The sequence below is a fragment of the Fistularia commersonii genome, chromosome 11 (assembly GCF_037954325.1).
Source record: "Fistularia commersonii isolate RoL2024-O1a breed Wild chromosome 11, RoL_Fcom_v1.0, whole genome shotgun sequence".
Taxonomy (NCBI): domain Eukaryota; kingdom Metazoa; phylum Chordata; class Actinopteri; order Syngnathiformes; family Fistulariidae; genus Fistularia; species Fistularia commersonii.
The window spans coordinates 11958070-11977698 of NC_141294.1; the positions used below are offsets into that span (position 1 = coordinate 11958070).

General features: G+C 41.0%; 1 protein-coding gene across 1 annotated transcript; it reads right to left on the reverse strand.

Annotated features, from left to right (window-relative positions):
* Window positions 1-240: 240 nt before the first annotated feature.
* On the reverse strand, window positions 241-18722 carry LOC147229485 (serine/threonine-protein kinase WNK4-like). Its single transcript, XM_086154951.1, has 22 exons — window positions 18645-18722; window positions 17700-18100; window positions 16134-16306; window positions 15696-15916; window positions 12681-12838; window positions 12525-12613; window positions 12133-12352; window positions 11841-12056; window positions 11435-11612; window positions 11131-11315; window positions 10308-10381; window positions 9478-9607; window positions 9245-9361; window positions 8608-8751; window positions 8445-8499; window positions 7044-7564; window positions 6462-6495; window positions 6170-6382; window positions 4420-4855; window positions 3680-3885; window positions 3141-3226; window positions 241-596 (listed from the first exon to the last, which is right to left on the reverse strand). Exons 2-22 carry the CDS (start codon window positions 18000-18002, stop codon window positions 594-596), a joined length of 3762 nt encoding a protein of 1253 aa, XP_086011077.1. The 5' UTR covers window positions 18003-18100; window positions 18645-18722; the 3' UTR covers window positions 241-593.
* Between the last annotated feature and the right edge of the window lie 907 nt (window positions 18723-19629).

Here is a 19629-nt window from a genome sequence, read left to right on the forward strand (position 1 = left end):
AATTAGATGTGAGGTAAACAAATGGACGCTCTTACCATGATTTTCAGGGAGTGGTAAAGTGTTAATATTTAAAAGGGCCCCATGAAAAAAACACATAATGAGATGAAGTCCAGGAACTCTTTGTGTGTCACTTTGTCAGTTATATATTTTTGCATGTATGTGTTTCTCTGTATGTAATTTATAGCACTATAATTTTATTCTAATGCTTGTTTGAACAAAATGATTACATATGGAAAATGTTGGATATTGCTCTTTTAATATAACTTAAAAACAATACAATATCAAATGTAACAAATCATATGGTTGGTATTGAATATTCTATCACATTTCAAAGTAAATTAAACTTATATCAACTTCTCAACAACTTTAGTAAATTCAAACAGATACTTAACATCAACAGTGTGAGGTAAAACAGTAGCAAGGAGAAGTCCTTATTAAAGTGCCAGAATAATGGAAAGTTGAAAAAAGGAAAACATTGCAACAAAACAAACTGAGTCAAACTGCAATTGCTGTTCCTAGAAATATCAAGGGAGAAGAAGCCATTTCCCAAAAACGTGCCATGTCCTCTTCAGTCCTCAATTATGCTCAGCTCCTCACTGGAATCGAAAGGGCAAAGGTCAGCAGAAAGTCCATCAATCAATTAAAACATAAAATGTTATTTCTGAAGTGAGTATGACCTACCACCGACATCAACTTAAACATAAAAAAATGCCCCAAATCATGAAGCTTTAACTCCATATGAGGAAGAAATTACTAAAAAATCATCAAAGTCACCCTAAAAGGTTTAAATGATAATAATAGAAGCATATCGATGGCCGGAATGCAAAACCTCCTATCTGAAAAAAAAAAACACTTTTTTCAGGAAATGAAAAAAAACATTTCATTTGATGACAGTATGGTCTTTGTTAAAGATATTCAAAAATATTCTAATGTTCACAGACTATATTTCGATGTTGTAATTTAAAAATACATAGCATGTATTTTTACCACTGACAATGTGGATAAGTGTTTTTTTCCTCATTTTTTCTGCTTCATTTTGCACAGAAGAGTTTTGTCATGTGACATTTATGTCAAAAGAAGGGTGGGATTATCTTACAGATAGACTGAAAATGTGGAGCCATCCCATTTCTCACCATTCAATGAAAAAACCCAAAATCGAAAAATTTGCAGATAGGAGGTTTTGCATTCCAGCCATCGATATATACGCATGTCTAGGAGAGGCAGCGGTTAGAGCTTCTGACTCGATTTTCAACAGGATCTTAGAGAGTGAGAAGATCCCTGAAGACTGGAAACGAAGTGTGATGGTGCCTATTTTTAAGAATAAGGGGGATGTGCAGTATGGTTTCATGCCTAAAAAGAGTACTACAGATGCAGTATTTGCTTTGAGAATACTAATAAAGAAGTACAGAGAAGGCAAGAGGGAGATGCATTGTGCTTTTGTAGACCTAGAAAAAGCATATGAAAGGTTGCCAAGAGAGGAGCTCTGGTATTGTATGAGGAAGTCTGGTGTGGCAGTGAAGTATGTTAGACTGGTGCAGGACATGTATGCTAGCTGTGAGACAGTGGTGCGGTGTGCTGTAGGGGTAACAGAAAAGTTCAAGGTGGAGGCGGGACTGCATCAGGGATCAGCTCTGAAGCCCTTTTTGTTTGCAGTGGTGATGGACAGGCTGACAGATGAGGTTAGACAGGAATCTCCATGGACCATGATGTTTGCAGATGACATTGTGATCTGTAGTGAGAGCAGAAAACGGTATGGGCTGGAAAGGAGAGGAATGAAAGTTAGTCACAGCAAGACAGAGTATATGTGTCTGAATAAGAGGAACCCGAGTAGAACGGTGAGGCTACAGGGAGTGGAGATCAAGAAGTTGGAGGATTTCAGGTACTTGGGGTCAACAGTTCAGAGCAACGGAGAGTGTGGAAAAGAAGTGAGGAGGTGGGTTCAAGCAGGTTGGAATGGGTGGAGAAGAGTGTCAGGGGTACTATGTGATAGAAGACAATCGGAAAGAATGAAAGGAAAGGTGTACAAGACAGTGGTGAGACCAGCGATGCTGTATGGCCTACAGTTACAATGACAAAAAGGCAGGAGGCAGAGCTAGAGGTTGCAGAGATGAAGATGCTAAGGTTCTCTTTGGGAGTGACCAGGATGAATAGGAATGGACAGGAATGGACAGGAATGAGTCTATCAGAGGAACAGCACATGTTAGATGCTTTGGAGAGAAGATCGGAGAGGCCAGACTGAGATGGTTCGTCATGTGCAGAGGAGGGATAGTGAATATATTGGTAGACGGATGCTAAAATTGGAGCTGCCATGCAGGAGGTCTCAAGAAAGACCAAAGGGAAGATATATGGGCATAGTGAGAAAGGATATGAAGGTAGTTGGTGTGAGAGAGGAGGATACAGAGAATAGGGTTCGATGGAGAAAGTTGATTCACTGTGGTGAACCCCTGAAGGGAAAGCCGAAAGAAGAAGAAGAAGAAGAATAGAAGCATTTAAGTAAAAATCACATTCATTTGAGAAATATGCAATGTAAAAACATGCAAAAATCGAAATAAATAAATTGTATAAAATTAAAAGATAGCTCAAACTTAATTTAATTCTATTTTAAAATAGAAAAAATATTAACAGGGCGGCATGGTGGTGCACAGCACAAAGGACCCTGATTCGATTCCGACAAAACCTTTCCGTGTGGAGTTTGCATGTTCCCCTTGTGTCTGCATGGCTTTCCTCTCGGTTCTCCGGTTTCCTCCCACAGTCCAAAAACATGAAGGTTAATTGGAAAAAATTGGGAAAATTGCCCTGAACAAGTGAATGAATGGTTGTTTGTCTATATTTGTGGCCCTGCGATTGACTGACGACCAGTCAGGGGAGTACCCCTCCTCTCGCCCGATGACAGCTGGGATAGGCTCCAGAATCCCCCGAGACCCTGAGTGCAGGATAAGCGGCAGAAGATGGATGGATGGATGGATGGATGAAAAATATTAACATTATCAGGACCACATTTTATCTTTGAGAACAACAAGAAAACCAACAATGAATAAAAGTTAATTTGGCCTTTCTACATCGACGTTAGATTAGTAGTAGTTTTGATGTCTCCTGTATACGTAGCTGTCAGTGGGTCCGACGTTCCAGGGCCCACTCACAATGCAGGTGTGCTCAGGAGCAAAGGTCACTCCTCTGCAGGGCCGTTCGCTGCTGCTGCCGCTGACTGAACGCTTCCTCATGATCCCTGACACATATAGCAAATTAGGCCATTATTGACTTTAGGACGTGCATTCATTGGTTTGATTAGTAATTGGTTATTCGTGGATTATTGCCTCATTTTCTTTGGTAATTATGGGGTTATTGTTTTTATTCAATTTTGAAGTAGTAATTAGGTTACTACTACGTCATGTAGATTTTAGTGATTCCGAGTTGGTTATTGGTTAATCATTAAGTATCAAATACCTGGTACTTGCTTTTGCATTGGTAATTCTATTTGTTCACATTTTTGCTAAATTATTCATTAGTTATTCCCAGGCTACTCATTGTAATGCTGTTTTTCTATAGGTTATTAATGGGTTTCTACTAATTTGTCATTATTCAGAGCTGGCTATTGGTACAACTTGGTTATTTGATATGTGAAGATACATTGGTCAGTGGTTATTAGTCTGTTTAGTTTGTCTTTCAGCAGCCTTCCCACCTGTAGGTGACAGCCCCTCCAGTCTCTGCAGGCTGCTCCTCCGCACAGGTGGACAGGTTCCTGTCATGGAGAGCCGACGCTGCCTCTGGTTCAACATTGCTGCTGTCGAGACGATCGCAAGGGGCGGCGTCTTCCCCATCCTCAAGTATAGCTGCTCAATCTCTCGCTCCTGCGTGGCCTGCAGGTTTTGAACTTCTGCCAGGTGTCTACAAAACCATATTTATCTGATTCTTATTCATTATTGCATTTCACCCAAATCATACATTATTGTATCGCTTCAATATGAGTGGAAGTGAGGACACAGATTAAATCGGTCAATGTCAGATGGAAAATCCATTGCCCTTTACAAAAATGGCATTTTGTTGGGCAAAAATATTGTTTGGAATTTTTCAGTCATATTGTCAAATTTTAAGTTTTCCATAAAGAGATTATATGTTGTCTTCTTACCTCATCTTTTATTTTGACTATAATTATTCTATGATTCTTTGAAAAGAAGACGCCTCGTAATTCTAAAGCAGTTCACAATTCTATTTTCAAATATCTCAATTAAAATGGTGAGCAGAATTTTCATAATACAAACTATTAATTTTCAAAAAAGAATTATTTGTATATTAAAACAGTGTTAAAAAAGATGAATTTTCATATTACATCTATTAATTTTCAAAAACGAATTATATATATATTGAAACAGTGTTGAAAAAATATGTTTGTGTGAAACATCCGTATGACACCAAGATTACCTTTCCTGGAGCTGCTTCAGGTCGTTCCATGTTTCGTCTTCCTCACAATCCGATTCGTCTGAGCTGATGTCTTGCATAGAGCAGTTCCATGGTTGACTGGGAAGCGTCTCCGCTGACAGGCCGGTGTTTAATTTCCATACGCCCCTCTTCCTCCTCCTATCCACCTCCTCGTCCCTCGTCTTCTTCTCCTCTCCACATTCTTCAGACGTATTGTGGTTATCTGAAAGATGACTCTTGCTGATGCCGGCTTCCCATTGCCTGTCCTCATCTGTGGTGCTGTCCGTGCTCTCCGATTGCTTCATTCTTGACGGGGGCGGGGAGTGAGCAGTGGGTATGATTTGACTGATGGGTTGGGGCTGCAGTTGGAAGACAGCACCATTATCTTTAGAGGGCATCACCTGGAACCGACCAATAGATTGGGCAGGTGATTTTCCTGCTGGAAGAAATAAATGTATGAGGTAATTGTAGCATGATTAAACCAGCATTTCAAAATGTTTTGCAATTTTTATTTACCTGACCTGGCATTACTAGTTAGCATCAAGGTAATAATAAGAAAGCATTTGATTTCATGTAAGTTTTGAAAAAATGTAATTATCTGGGAGTAATTTCAATTAAAGTTTCAATGTACTTCTTATGTATCTTACTTTTATTTCTTTAAATTGATTGGCCTTGGCCAAAAGTCTTACTCCTGTGTTAATTTGGTAATCATGTTTTTTAACTTAATTACGGCATTCGTTTACAGGCTATTGAGCCCTCAACTGGGCTTTCTGCTACCACAGCTATCTAAATTAACAGAAAAACCTTTCATAAAAAAGACCTTGTAATTTTATTTTGAAATATGAGCCACTGACTGATAACCATATTAGCTGTATGGGTGATGGATCTATGATCTGTGCAAGGTCTTGGAGAAATCACAACATTACCAGAATAACAAGGAGTACAGCAGGAGTATTTACTGATAAATACATTCATTTTTCAATTCTATTTTTCTTCCATTTGAGAGAGAAGCTAACTTGTCAAGCAGCGGAGACCTAAAGGAATGGCTGGTCCCCCTGCGTTATTAATCAAAGCTAATGTGCCCTTGAGCATGGCACAGAACCCCAGAGCTGCCGGGAGAACTTTATGATGGATACCTGCAACCCCTGCATGTTTGAGTTTTCATTCTCTGTGCGTACTCACAGTAAAAAAGGTAGAACTGAGTTTCCCTTGAGGATTGATTTGGTATGTAAGATTTAAAAAAACAAACAAATAAATGTATCTACTCAGGAGATAAATTGAGCGTGAAGCGTGAAGGTAATGTAGAAAATGGTTTCATACTGAAGACACCACTTAATGAAATTGAAACAAGAGGTATGTTTATTTGAGGCAGATTCTCTTATTTTGAAATGAATGATATAATGCCCACATTTAACTGATACAAAATAGTACGAAAATGCACGACATATCTATATCAGTATGTTGATTCCTAGGACAGCGACCTAATTTCAAATCAAAGTGTGTTCAAAATGTATACAGCCTTATAACATCTGTCAGCATGGGAGTGTAGGTGCGGAGAGACCACATCTGAGATTGTGCCAAGGATATTACAGTTTACAGTCCTTTCATTACATTTTATATACTGTGGGTATTGTATGTCTAAACGACTTGTTCTTTTCAGAAAATGGGCCTCATGTTAGAATTGGGAAACATCTATCGTCACTCAACAAAAGAGCAACTGTCGTTATCTGGATCTCAGCAAGATAGATCTTACCCTTTTGAATGGGTGACAGTAAAGGTGCACTGGTCAGACTGGAAATGCTGGTTTGACTGGCGGTATTAGTTAGATGAGTTTGACCAGTCACACTGGGTGGGCTAATCAGGATGGCTGGGCTTGTCTTTGCTTGACCGGGAAAACCAGCAAGACTTGCTGCGGTCATTTTGTTGGGAGCGGCTGGAAAATTGGGCAGACTGGGAGGTTCTGAACCTGTGAAGCAGTTATCAGATATCAGGTTCAGTTCAGTCGATATTTTTCACGTCGGTATGCAATTTGTGTGAGGATTTACCAAAAGTGGTTGGCGCTGGGCTTTGAGCTGGATGCTGAAATACAGAAAAAAAAAATCAATGCAGATCAAGTGTATTTAATCATTGACAGCACTCACATGTCCACACTTAAATGGTCAAATGGATTAATTTGAGAGACCAGGTTTATTCAAGACTATACTACTGAGAGAAAGATTATTTAATCTCATACTATAGAGACAATGCTCTATACATGTCTTATGTACATATCTATTTGCATTGAACTTGGTCTCTTTGGTTACAGTAATACCACAATATTATAGACTCCCATTCCTTGGACAGACTTGGACAAAGAGCTTTGATTGGCCAGTCCTGCTTTTTGACCTGTAAGTAGTCATCTGATAAACTGTGAGATTTATACAAGATTAGTGGCTTGGTGGTTTGGATGGTGAAACATCACAGTAAATGTGGAGAACGAAACAAACAAATACACAAAACAAAAAAATAATTGTTGATTAGAATAGAAACCTTTGCATCACATGAAATGCCTTGGAGACCAATCAAAGCTTATGGATGAGTTACAAGCAACTGTTACATATATTTGTCAAGCTGCAACAGAATCTCACCTGTTCAAGGCTATGGTTTAGTGGGACCCCCTGCTGGCTGTTTGGTACTGAGGCCATCCGGATGGGGGGATTGGAAACAGGCTGGGGTGCATATGAAGCAGGTAGGGGACCATGGCCCAGTGGATACACTGTAGGGCCCAGGGGGGGAGACATGGAGAAAGAGGGGGAGTTCTGGGCGGTGGGGAATTGGGGAGTCAGGGGGTGGAAAGCCTGGTTAGGATTCCCATGTGGCGGGATGAATGATTGGGCCATACTCATGGCCAAGGACAGCATATTGGCAAATGAGAAGAGAGGTTGGTCAGGAGGGGGCCAGTGAGAAGGTGGTGGAGCTGAGGAGGAGAATGGGGATGTGAAGAGGTTACTGTGGATTTGGGACTGGCCGGGGGTAGAGCTCTGGGGAGGGTGGGGGGAGGGAGAGGGGGAATAGGTGGGAGGCATGGCAAGATATTGTGGAGGGGGCAGGGGTGTGGAGAGAGGTGCAGGATCTGGGTTGGGTTGGAGGAGGGGTGGACTGGAAGTCGCTGCAAAAAGAGGTATAATAAAAAATAAGTATCGTAATGGGAGGGGGGAGTAAGAATCTTTCTTATACATTTAAAAATAAATAAATGAATATATTAGAGTTGCTAAATGAAAGAATGATCTGGCACTCGATGAACCTTGTTAAGCACAAAATTACAAAGCTGGGGAAACTGCTCGCCCTTTTCGTTGTTTGTTTTCTTTGTTTGAATTACTGTATATTCATCTTAAAAAGATAAAACAATGTGATACAGAAATAGGCACAGCTAAATTTCATAACATCACCATAGAGTTTGTAACACAAGAACTTTAGATGACGGGGTGTCTTTAAAGTGTTTAACTTATTTCAGTGAAATATTGAAACTTTTCAGTCTCTGGCTTTTTCCAAAGCCTTGTTAGGTAGCACCCTGTATTGTTAAAAGTTGTAAACATAAAGCCAGATTAAAAAGAATACAGCTGTTTACACCTAAAAGCACCAGTAGGTCAAATTTACCCACATAAAGAATACATTCATTTCTGCATGATTCATTTCACCATTACAGATTGAAAAACTGTGTGTTGCTATGGCAACACACATTTCTACTACAGTCTGTGGTAGAGCTGCTCCATAAATTATAAACTTCACTGTGAGGCAATCCTGCCCCCCACCTGGTGATTTACCTCCAGCCCTTGCATATTTTCCTGCAAATAAATCTGTTCATTTTCATTTACAAACTGTTCTTTCATTCCTTTCAAAACTGTAGCGAAGTTATCAATAAAACAATGCTTCATAATACATATGTAATAAATATTATGATCTCAGATTTATTGAAAATGGTGCATAGAGGAGATACTGGTCATTGAACGTAACACTAACCCACCCCTCAAGGTGGTCTCTTTTCTTACCAAGTGGGGATGATGAAGACAGATTTTGGGAGAAGACTGTAGTTGCTGCTTGGGACTGATGAGACAATGGACAAAAGTGACAGTTATTCAAATAAAACAGGACAAATATGTTGATAATATTATTAGCTGAACAATAAATCGTAAAAAATATGACTCCTCGTACTGTAGACTTCTGTAGCACGGGGGTTGTCAGTTGAGGCATGCTGTCCTTCTGCTGATATGTCATGTTGTCTACTTTACTGATGATGTCATACATGCGGAGAATGAATTCTTGTCGTTCGGATGGTAGGATGAAGTCTCTGTGAAGCTGAAATATGATGCTAAAGTAAATAAATAAGCATTCACAGAAACACAGTTTCTGTAGTAAGAAGTTTGTCATTTTTCCAACACATATCTTCGTCATGTAAATGGAATTTAAATATCCTCTAAAAATACTTATACATGTGCTTAAAATACACAGGTTAGCAAAATTTACAATGAAAAGTCAAAGCACTTCAGATATGTTTTTCAGGTCCTCGAGGACTTATTTCTGAGTTTGTTGACATTTGCACATCAAACACATGATGTAATTGCTAAACTAATTTCAATGTATACTATATATAGTGTCTGACATAACCAAAACTAAAAAGTCAGGAGATTTTAAAATGTAATGCTGTGTTGACATTTTTTAATTGCCATTAGATTTTTAAGTGGATCTTGTTGAAATTTGAAAAAGACAGGGTCTTTTATACATACTTGGAGTTACTGCTGCAACAACTCGCTTTAAATACACACTACTCTTATTGTCTACTACGACTAACCATCACAGAGGCAATGTCCTCGGGGTTATCTCCATCCAGGTCAAACTTGAACGTCACCACCTTACTATCATGGGTCTGCAGCTGACACTCCACCACTCGGTCAGTTATGTCAGACAGCTACTTACACACAAGCACAAATGTACACATGCACACAATTACACACACGCACACAAATTAGCAAAAGTGTTAAGAAATTTGGTGTTACACATGGTGACATCTTGTTAGATCATCACCCCGGTGATCCGCAGTCGTGCCCTTGCTTTCCTCCTGAACCGCTTTGCTTCTGCCTGCCCCATTGCTTCTAGACGGCTTTTCTCTGATTGGCCTTCATTGCTGTCACTCAAACCTGAGGTCACATCGGAGCTACAAAGACATACAGACAAGTGACTCAAAATAAAGCTCCTATATCTGCATTCATATAATTCACGCCTGAAAACCATCTGCTTTCATGTCTACTTCCATTAGGAGAATTAGCAAATGTTTAGACATTATAAAAAATTCTTTTTAGTAATAATTTTACCAAAATTGGACATTGATTCCTTTGTTGGATAAGAATGTAAGTTTACTGTCTGTGCTATGTTCAGGCATTTGCTGGAATTTATACACTAGAAATAACTGATCTTATCTTTACATAAACAAACCTTTATAAAGGTTTCAGATCAGGTCTTACAAAGTAAAGGTCAAATATCTATAGCTGAGTTTTTGTCCTATGGTTATGATTCTTCTCTGACCATACCAATTGAGACTTTCTGAAAATTTGGCAGGTACTTAAGTACCTGCAAGCTCTCTTGAAGAATTACCTCACCAGTACATAGAGGATATAATCGATCTAAAGTATCTGCCTGATAAAATTAAGTCCTTCAGACAAGTAACGCACCCCACATTAAAAGACCATTTTGCAGTTTGGTCAAGCATTCAGAAGAACCAAAGAAACAGCATTTACATTTTAAGTGGGCAGTTTTGGAAAACAATTAGTTCTAGTCATCTCTCGGCTACAGTTCAATTATATTTCAATGTCATAATGACATCTGAGTTATCGCTGGTACAGAAGTGAAGGTGTTACCCATCAACAGGTGAGGAGAAGCCACAGATCGAGCCAGATGGTAGCCGTTCATCATTCTGAGACACAGCAATGCTCTGGAGACATGAGGACCCAGAAACAATTCAGCTCTATCTTTCAACATTCGCAGCAGCACAAATTAATCAGCCGCAAGCTGTGTATCCGATGTAAGCACACTTCAATACATTGTAGGGACGCATCATTCATATTTGTAATGCATGAAACCAATTGAAAAAACTACAAAACAAGCGACCTTTCCTTGCTGTCATGTCTTCAAGTTGACACCGAAGTGTTACTCGGTCAAATATGATGGTTTGGACTTCCCATTGCCATGGAAGCTTTTCAAGATGTTCATGTCATATCAAATTCACCGCAACATGGGATTTTCATGGGATTGTCTCAAGGTTCCATCTATAATGCCTTTGTGCTTTGCCTAACACCAGCTCTGTTTTTTTTTCTTTAATAATCTTAACGTTAGAAGATACTTTTTTGGAAACTGATAATGAAATATACTTCTTATAATCTAAATTGTTTATTTGAACTTAATGGTGGGGCAAGTGCCCCATCATGCCACCCTGCTAAAATGAATCACCCATTCCTAAGAAAACCCCATGGCTTTGGATCAGTCTGTTCTAAAAAGATTCTGTAATCTCAAAACAACGTCATACAAATTTATTGGAGCCACAGCAACATTGCCGTTTAGTTCTCCCACTTCTGTTTTAAAGTTTGAGGTATAGCATCAAATCTTTTTTATTTGAAGTTGAGGAAAACAATATTTGCACAGGCCGAGTGGATGTGGAGAGGTGAGAGCCCTGCCCTTGCTCACCTTGGGGAAACGTAGCACAGGAAGAGGCGGGGGCCTTGACAATCGGGTCCTCGGAGCTGCAGTTAGAGGGGTTCCCTGTGCGATGGGAGCAGGGGCGGAAATATGAGACGGGGGGGCCGAGTTAATGACAGAAGGGGGCATGACTTCCACTTTCTCTGTGAAACTTGAGGAGCGGCTGATGTTGGCTACCATGACGGCGACAGAAGAATTTAAATATGGAGAAAGAAAAGAAAAAATTAGAAACAAAATAGGATCTAGATGATATATGAATGCATGGAAATAAGATATAGAAATAAAATCTCACATGAGGGCTTGTAAGGAACTTTTTCGGCCACCGTCTTTTTGCTGGCCTCATCTCTACCTCCTATCCAGCTGGATGCACTGTGAATAGCAGAGTCCTCCATGCCACTGCTTGCTGATGGCACCGATAATGTCACATCTGCTGTGGTTTGAGCCTTCGTCCCAGAGACCAGCGTTGAACCCTGTTCAAATTCGCAGAAGAAAAGAAGTGCTATAGTCGGAATCTCATGTCAAAATGCTGAATACACTCAGGTAGAAAATTCCATTGGATTGATTTTTGCTCTTGATTTATTTCAGTGAAATAGACACTGAAACATGGAACATCGGACTCTTTATTTATTGCAGACTTAAGCCAAATAACTCCTGGGGGGAATGCTAACACCAGAGGCTGTGTTCCTTCCTGAACAAACCTGAGTTACCCCCTGTCCGGCCGAGCTTATTTCAGTGGTCAGCTTTGGACTGGATGTCTCAGAGGATGGGGGAGGGATGTCGGACTCCGCCGCAGTGGCTGATTCCTCTGCCGGGCAGCATTGCTTCTCCCGCTGACGCTTTATTTCTGTGACGCAGTTTCGGATGGCCCTAGCAACAAGCTTGTTGTCAGCCTCGCACACAAAGCCAAGCACCACCTGCCAAATGTGCAGAGGCCGCATAAGAGGACGTAATCCTGCAAATGTGGTGATGTCATATTGGGGGAAGAGGTACCATCTCCTGGGCGATTTCCTCAGGCACATCCTTGTAGAGCTCAAACAGGAACTCTATTGCGTTGTTGCCCTTATATTTCCCATGCAACTTTTTGTTGTCATCCACCCGCAGCCAGAGCTTCAGTGCGTCCTTCTCGCCGTCATCGTCCTCCGCCAGCTCCACATGCATGCCGTGCTGCTCCTGGAAGAAGTGATGATCCAGCAGGGCTTGGATTGTAAACCTGTGGACTCAACAACATAGCTACAGTGACTACCACTTTTGGAGCATTCAAGAACAGATCTGGCTTCACGACAGGAGCACTGAGAATAACAAAAGAGACAGGGTCGGCAAGGTTGGCATAACCAAGCAGGGTTAGTGACGTCACATGGTTACTTAGGTCACGGTGTTGTCACCTCTTACTGATGTCAGTCTGGATGCAGCCATCAATGATTTCCTTCAACTCCGGGACAATAACTTTGAAGAAACTATCTGGTTTGATTCCCTGAGAGACGAACAGAGTTACACATGTGCCACAGACGTGTGCATAGGACATCCTGAAGACCACTTACACTGGTGACCTTCCGGTAGATTTGGGCTGCATTCTGACATTCTGAGTACGGATACTCAGATGTAGCCATTTCCAAGATGCACATTCCAAAGGCATAAACGTCCACAGCCTCATTGTACTTCTCCTCATACATCTCTGGGGCCATGAACTCTGGTGTCCCTGGATTTATGAATTATACATGAATATACACTGGTGCTTGAATGTTTGAGAACCTTTTAGAATACTCCTTTTTTTTTTGCATAAATGTGACACGAAGTATTGTCTGATTTTCAAACAAGTCGAAGAAATAGATAAAGAAAATCCCATTGATCAAATGTGAAAAAATATGGGATTTGATCATGTATTATTGAAAAAAAATCCAATAACAGTTTTGTGTGCCAAAAGTAAATGAATCCTTAGGATTATCATTAAAAGTTATCAAAAAAGTCATCAAAAAATAGTGTTGTTTTCAAATTATGGAATGACAATCAGGCGTGAGTGGGAGACTGTTTTATTCAAATAATAGGGATCCAGCAAAGCCTGATCACACAGGCAACACATCGGTGGATATGTATCATGGTTTGAACAAAGGACGTGTCTGAGGAACTCGGGAATAGAATTGAGGCTGGAAAATCTTATAAGACCATTTCTAAAGAGTTTGGACTTCACCAATCCAAACCAATTATGTACAAAAGACTGTTCAAGACCATTGTTATCCTGCCTAGAGGTGGTCAATGGAAAAAAATAACTCCTGGAGCAAGGTGTATAATAGTCCAAGATGTCATAAATAAACCTACAATAACATCCAAGCAAGTGAAGGCCTGTCTCACATTGACAAATGCTGATATTCATGTCTCCACCAGCAGGAGAACCCTGAACACCAATTTGGGGTATGGCCGCGTAACAAAGAGAAAGCTACGGCCCTCCCCCACCAACATTGTGTCAGGGTATCACACCTGGGTCCAATTTGTAATCGGTGCCAGCTGCAGCAGATGCCGCTAATCAAGATCCCTATGAAGGGCAGCAGCACGCGCTGCCTGGCGCCGGGGGATTGTGGCTCTCACAGACCACCGCAGAGCCCTGCCACGGCCGGCCCTTCCTTCCCTGTTACCGCCGCAACCCGGGCAGCCCGCCCTTCCCTGTTACCGCCGCAGCCCGCCCTTTCCTGTTACCGCCGCGACCCGGGCAGCCCGCCCTTTCCTGTTACCGCCGCGACCCGGGCAGCCCGCCCTTTCCTGTTACCGCCGCGACCCGGGCAGCCCGCCCTTTCCTGTTACCGCCGCGACCCGGGCAGCCCGCCCTTTCCTGTTACCGCCGCGACCCGGGCAGCCCGCCCTTTCCTGTTACCGCCGCGACCCGGGCAGCCCGCCCTTTCCTGTTACCGCCGCGACCCGGGCAGCCCGCCCTTTCCTGTTACCGCCGCGACCCGGGCAGCCCGCGCTTCCCTGTTACCGCCGCGACCCGGCCAGCCCGCCCTTCCCTGTTACCGCCGCGACCCGGCCAGCCCGCCCTTCCCTGTTACCGCCGCGACCCAGCCAGCCCGCCCTTCCCTGTTACCGCCGCAACCCGGCCAGCCCGCCCTTCCCTGTTACCGCCGCAACCCAGCCGGCCAAACATTGGACCCTGACCCTGCCGTGACCCTTCCTGAGATCCTGCCATGACCCTTCTTGCCTTCACCCCCCTGCCTGGGGGCCCATCCTGCTTTCACCCTGCCTGGGGCCTATCCTGCCTGCAACTTGTCCTGGTGAGACCCAGCCCTGTGCAACTCTGTCTCGGGGCCAGGGGCTTACCAGCGACACCCTACCTGCCGTTCCACACAATAAAGCCCTTTCAACCCAGATTCTGCTCTGAGGTGTGGTTCTCTGCCCCTGTGACTCCTAGCCTACAGTCTACAGTTTGGTAAACCTTATGTCTACAAACTACCCGTGACTCATAGCTTACAGTTTGGTAAACCTTATGTCTACAAACTACAGGGATACTGGAGGAATATTTTTTGGCAGGATGAAACAAAAATGGAACTCTTGGCTTAAATAAGGTACATATGAAGAAAGACTGCATAACAACTTTTTCCCATCTGTGAAACGTAATGGTGGAATTGCTCTAGTTTGGGACTATTTTGTTGCATCTGGGCATGGATGACATATCATTATGGAACATTTAATTCTGAAGTGCATCAGAGAATTCCACAGGTAAATGTCATGACATCTGTCCATGAGTTAACTCTCAAGAGACAGCTGGTCAAGCAGCAAGACAAAGATCGTAAACACTCAAGTCATTCCACCAAAGAATGGTTAAAAAGAAATAAAGAAAACATTCTGGAATGGCCAAGTCAAAGTCCTGACCTTAATCCTATTTAAATATTGTTGAAAGACTTAAAGCTATGAGATAGTGTGAGGAAACCCACCAACAACCACGAGTTGAATCTGTTATATATAGAAGAATGGGCTAAAATTCTATAGCTTAGTTTTTATGAGTCCTAAATAATCCATTTTAGGATTTGTTTGAAAATCAGGGAATGCTTGATGTCACATGTATGCAAAAATATGGAAATTCCTAAAGGGTTTACAAACTTTCAAGTACTGCATTATGTACATTTTGGTCAATAACCCAGCCAAATCATGGCATTACATTGCTGTAACACCCTGAACCACCAAAAACAACTAAGCCCTACAATATGACCTACACTTCTAATAATCGTTTAATCTAAACAACCAAAAGGATGATTATGAAACCATAAATTAAATTGTGCTAATGGTCAATAGAGTTTGATGTCACTAGGCCCCACAAATTAACCTGTGGGTGGTGTTGAAAAGTCTTGGTTGCAAAACTTGGAGTAAGACATCTGACCATCACTAGAAAGTGTCAAGAATCTATTCCATCTGCATACTGGTTCTACTGGATATTTTATTGGTGGCAATGACCGACCGTGAATTCTGGCATATAAACTATGTTCATTGTGCTTCACCATTCAAGTGACAAGAGAGAGAGAGAAAGAGAGAGAGAGAGAGAGAGACAGGGATTGAAAATGTATTTTTACCAATAACGCTTTTGGCAAAAGACGCCTTCTTTAATGTTGCAAGGCCCAGGTCTCCAATTTTCACTGACGCTGTTGGTCCCGTGATGAAGACATTGTCACACTTCAGGTCACGGTGAAGGATAGGCGGGCAACGAGAGTGTAGGAACTGGAGCCCTTTCAAGATCTGAAAGCTCCAGCGCTGCAGCAACTTCAGTTTCATGGGTTTGAACCTGCGCAAGTAGCTGCATGCACAAAATATGTTTGGATGAATTTTTGTATATATAGTAAAAATTGCTAAAACCTTGATTTATGGTAATGGTAGATGTAGGAAAGGAAATTATGAAAATATGTGTATTATACACACACAGTAAGGTTTACACACAAGGAAAATCTTTTTTTTTTTTTAACTTAATGTAAAAATTGTTTTAAAAAAAAATGTATTTGTGAAAATGGCCTCACGTCTTCAGTGTCCCAGACGTCATGAGCTCAGTCACCAGGACAGTACACTTCTGACCCTTCAACGTCATTTTCCAGGAGTCGAAGAACCTGACAATATTCGGATGCTGCAGCGCTTTCAGCATCTTCACCTCTTCACTGAACCTGTGTCGTTCCACCTTGTTCAGACGGTGAGTCTAAGAGTGTCAAAGGTCAGACAGTCACTTCAAGATATAATAGTATGACAGGAAAAACCTGAGGGACACTCGACACTCATCTTGTATTAGTGAATGCCACCATGTGTGTGTTTAACCAGAAACAAACCAGCTCTCAAATATATATCACAATAAAAACTTTATCCAGGGTAAAAGGATCATAAAATGAGATAAAAACATAAAAATACATAATGTGTGACATATATGATATATTATTTATAAAAATCCCTGTTATGATTAAATATCAAAGGATTTATTACAAGTATAATAGAAAAAATATGTATTTATCTATCACATTTAAATTACCAAAGATTACATAACCCCAAGACTATAAGAAAAAACAATAAATAAAGCCATAAGATAACAATAGTAAAATTAAACCTCAAGCCTATATAAATCCATGAATCAATTCAAAAACATTCTGAATCAATAGTGCATAATTTTCTTTCAATTACTTCAAGGTTGGGTCTAATTGTCATCAATTTACTGCCAATATGCTCAAGACCAAGATGCTGCACGTGCTTGAGCCTGTTGAAAAAATTAGCAATGTCATTGTATTTTATGTTATTTTACGTTTTGTACAACATAATGTTAATTCCCTGTCATATATGATATAAATCCCCTGTCAAAATATAATTGATTTATTAGGTTATTTATATTATGCTCAGGCTATTGGAATAACTGAGCGCCCCCTAGTAGTTCATGTGAAATAACTGTGCAAGTCATGTTAACGAAGTAATTCGGTATCTGGAAACATCATGTTTAGTTGACTGGTTGTCATGTTATCATGATCGGTTATGTAAGTTATGTTCTGAATCTCCACGCTAATGAGGTTAATGGGTTCACATTTTGATATCTAAAAAGACATCCAATAATGTCATGCTGCCATAAGAAAGGCAAAAGCAGAAAAGAGAAAGATGCTGAAGAAAGTTTTTGCCTCATTCACTGTAAATTAACCCAGTGTGTGTCAGCACTGTTATCAACATAACACAGCCGCCCTCCAATCAGATTCCATGTGCTGTCCAAGAAACCGCTGAGTCACTGTTCACACTTCATCTGTTTGTGTGTATATGTGCGCATGTGCCTGCACATGTGCTTGTGTGTGTGTATGCGCCTGCGTTAGTGTATGAGTTTGTGTTTGTGTGCATGCGTGCACCCGGTCTGGTATCAACACTGAACTTGTAGTTCTTACGGAGACATGTGGTAAAGTGGAGGCTTAGGGTTTGATATGGGTTTCTCCGTGGTGAATGAAAGGAAATTAGTATCTTAGTATGTGCATATACTGATGATTGATCTGTGTGTGTTTATGTGTGTGTGTGTGTGTGTGTGTGTGTGTGTGTGTGTGTGTGTGTGTGTACATGTCTTTGTGAGTCACCTGCAGTTCACACCAGGCCACCTCTACATTGGATTCAGTGTCGAGCCCTTTGTAAACCATTTTGAAAGATCCGTGTCCAATCTCAATATTAAACTTGAGGAATCTTCCATCAGGTGAAGAGGCAACTGCCTGTGTCTCCACTTCATCTTGCTCATCCTCTTCCCGCCGTCGCCACAGTGATGCAATCCGGGTGGCATCAGGTAGCGCTGCTGCCATCTCCTCCCCTGTATCTGAGCTACTGTCCTGATTTTCAAGGGGGTCCCGGGTGTCCTGAGACTCGACAGTAGGGTTTGAGGTTGTCATGGTGAGAGAAGGAATGATGACCTCTTGTTTCTAATGTGCCTTCTTTGTCAGCTTGTCAGCTGCTTGTTCCTTCATAGCCCAAACAGACCTGCATCCCACTGGAGATATATACAGTACTTTTATCATTTTCACCATCATCATCATCATCATTATCATCATCTCAAGACGGTTTTCAGGGAAAGAAGACCAAATATAAGAAACAGGAAGTAACAGTTGATCATACATTTTTACTTAGAAATGTCTGATATCCTTCACTTTGCATGTCTTTACTAATTTATCCCTCTTCCACTCTGCATTAAAATCTCCTTAACACTTAAACGGTTATCAATCAAAAATCTACTATGAAAATAACATTCATCAGGCATACAGGCAAACACATATGAGCAAATATATTTATTTGATAGTGTATATTATTTAATAGCATATTCAGTATATGTGTATGGACCATATATATATATGTATATATAAACATGCCCCCTTGCACACACACATTTATAAAAATATATATCCATATTTATTTATACATACATACATATATTGACCATATATGCATGAAATATTCAATAATTCTTAAAATAAGGTGTGAAATCAATTACATCTATTATTGAATAAGTGCACGTGAAACACAAAAACAACACAAACCTCTTGACTTCCTGTCCTCATGTTGCGGGGCAGAAAGCGTCTCAGGTGCCTCCGTGGGTTCAGCCAGTCTGGGCGGGGAGGGGGAGCGGAGTAGGGGTGATGGGACTCTGCATGGAGTTGCGACCATGAAGAGCCCGCCCACCTGACACATGTCAATTATCTACCTAAGGTGGGTTCAGGTCTTCTGTATTCTAATATTTGGAATGATGAGAGAGAGAGAGAGAGAGAAAAAAGAGCATCATTAAATTATTGTTCATTATTATTCATAATTGTTCTCTCATTGTAGTTAAATTGCCAGTAACTTCCCATATGAGCGTTCAGATGACGTATTGCATTTAATAATAACATCTTGCAGTAATATTTAATCAAAAAGTGGAAAAAATGATCTGAAAATCATTAAAAAAACGTACTTGAAATGTGGGAAAACATCGCTTCCTGAATAAAGGGGACATAAGGCTATACCTTCGAATTTGTAATGTATAACAATACATACATTTATGCATATATTACATATTGTGGCGAGTCACGAATGTGGGTGTTTATGTTGATACTCGTTTTCTGTGTAATTTGGGGGTTGCCGAGAATATTGTGGGTGTGGTTTGGGGTGTAATGATTTCTGGGGTTTTTACCTGGAATTGTGGCCAATAACAGATATGGCTCATTATACAGACGTTTTACCGTCACCCGGGAGTTTCCCAGACAGAACGCTACAATATGTATGTGTGTGTGTGTGTGTGTGTGTGTGTGTGTGTGTGTGTGTGTGTGTGTGTGTGTGTGTGTGTGTGTGTGTTGTGTGTTTGTGTGTTTGTGTGTTTGTGTGTGTGTGTGTGTGTGTGTGTGTACTTGTGTGTATGTGTGTGTATTTGTTTGTGTGTGTGTACGTGTGTGTATTTGTGTGTGTGTGTGTGTACTTGTGTGTATGTGTGTGTATTTGTTTGTGTGTGTGTACGTGTGTGTATTTGTGTGTGTGTGTGTGTGTGTGTGT

Excerpts from the sequence above, each read along its gene's own strand:
- LOC147229485 (XM_086154951.1), bottom strand. The coding sequence starts at position 18,002 with ATGACAACCTCAAACCCTACTGTCGAGTCTCAGGACACCCGGGACCCC. Across the intron at positions 12,353-12,524 it reads CAGACTGACATCAGTAAGAG|GTTTACAATCCAAGCCCTGC; the intron begins GTGACAACACCG and ends TTGAGTCCACAG. Across the intron at positions 8,500-8,607 it reads CCGTGCTACAGAAGTCTACA|TCCCAAGCAGCAACTACAGT; the intron begins GTACGAGGAGTC and ends TTGTCTCATCAG.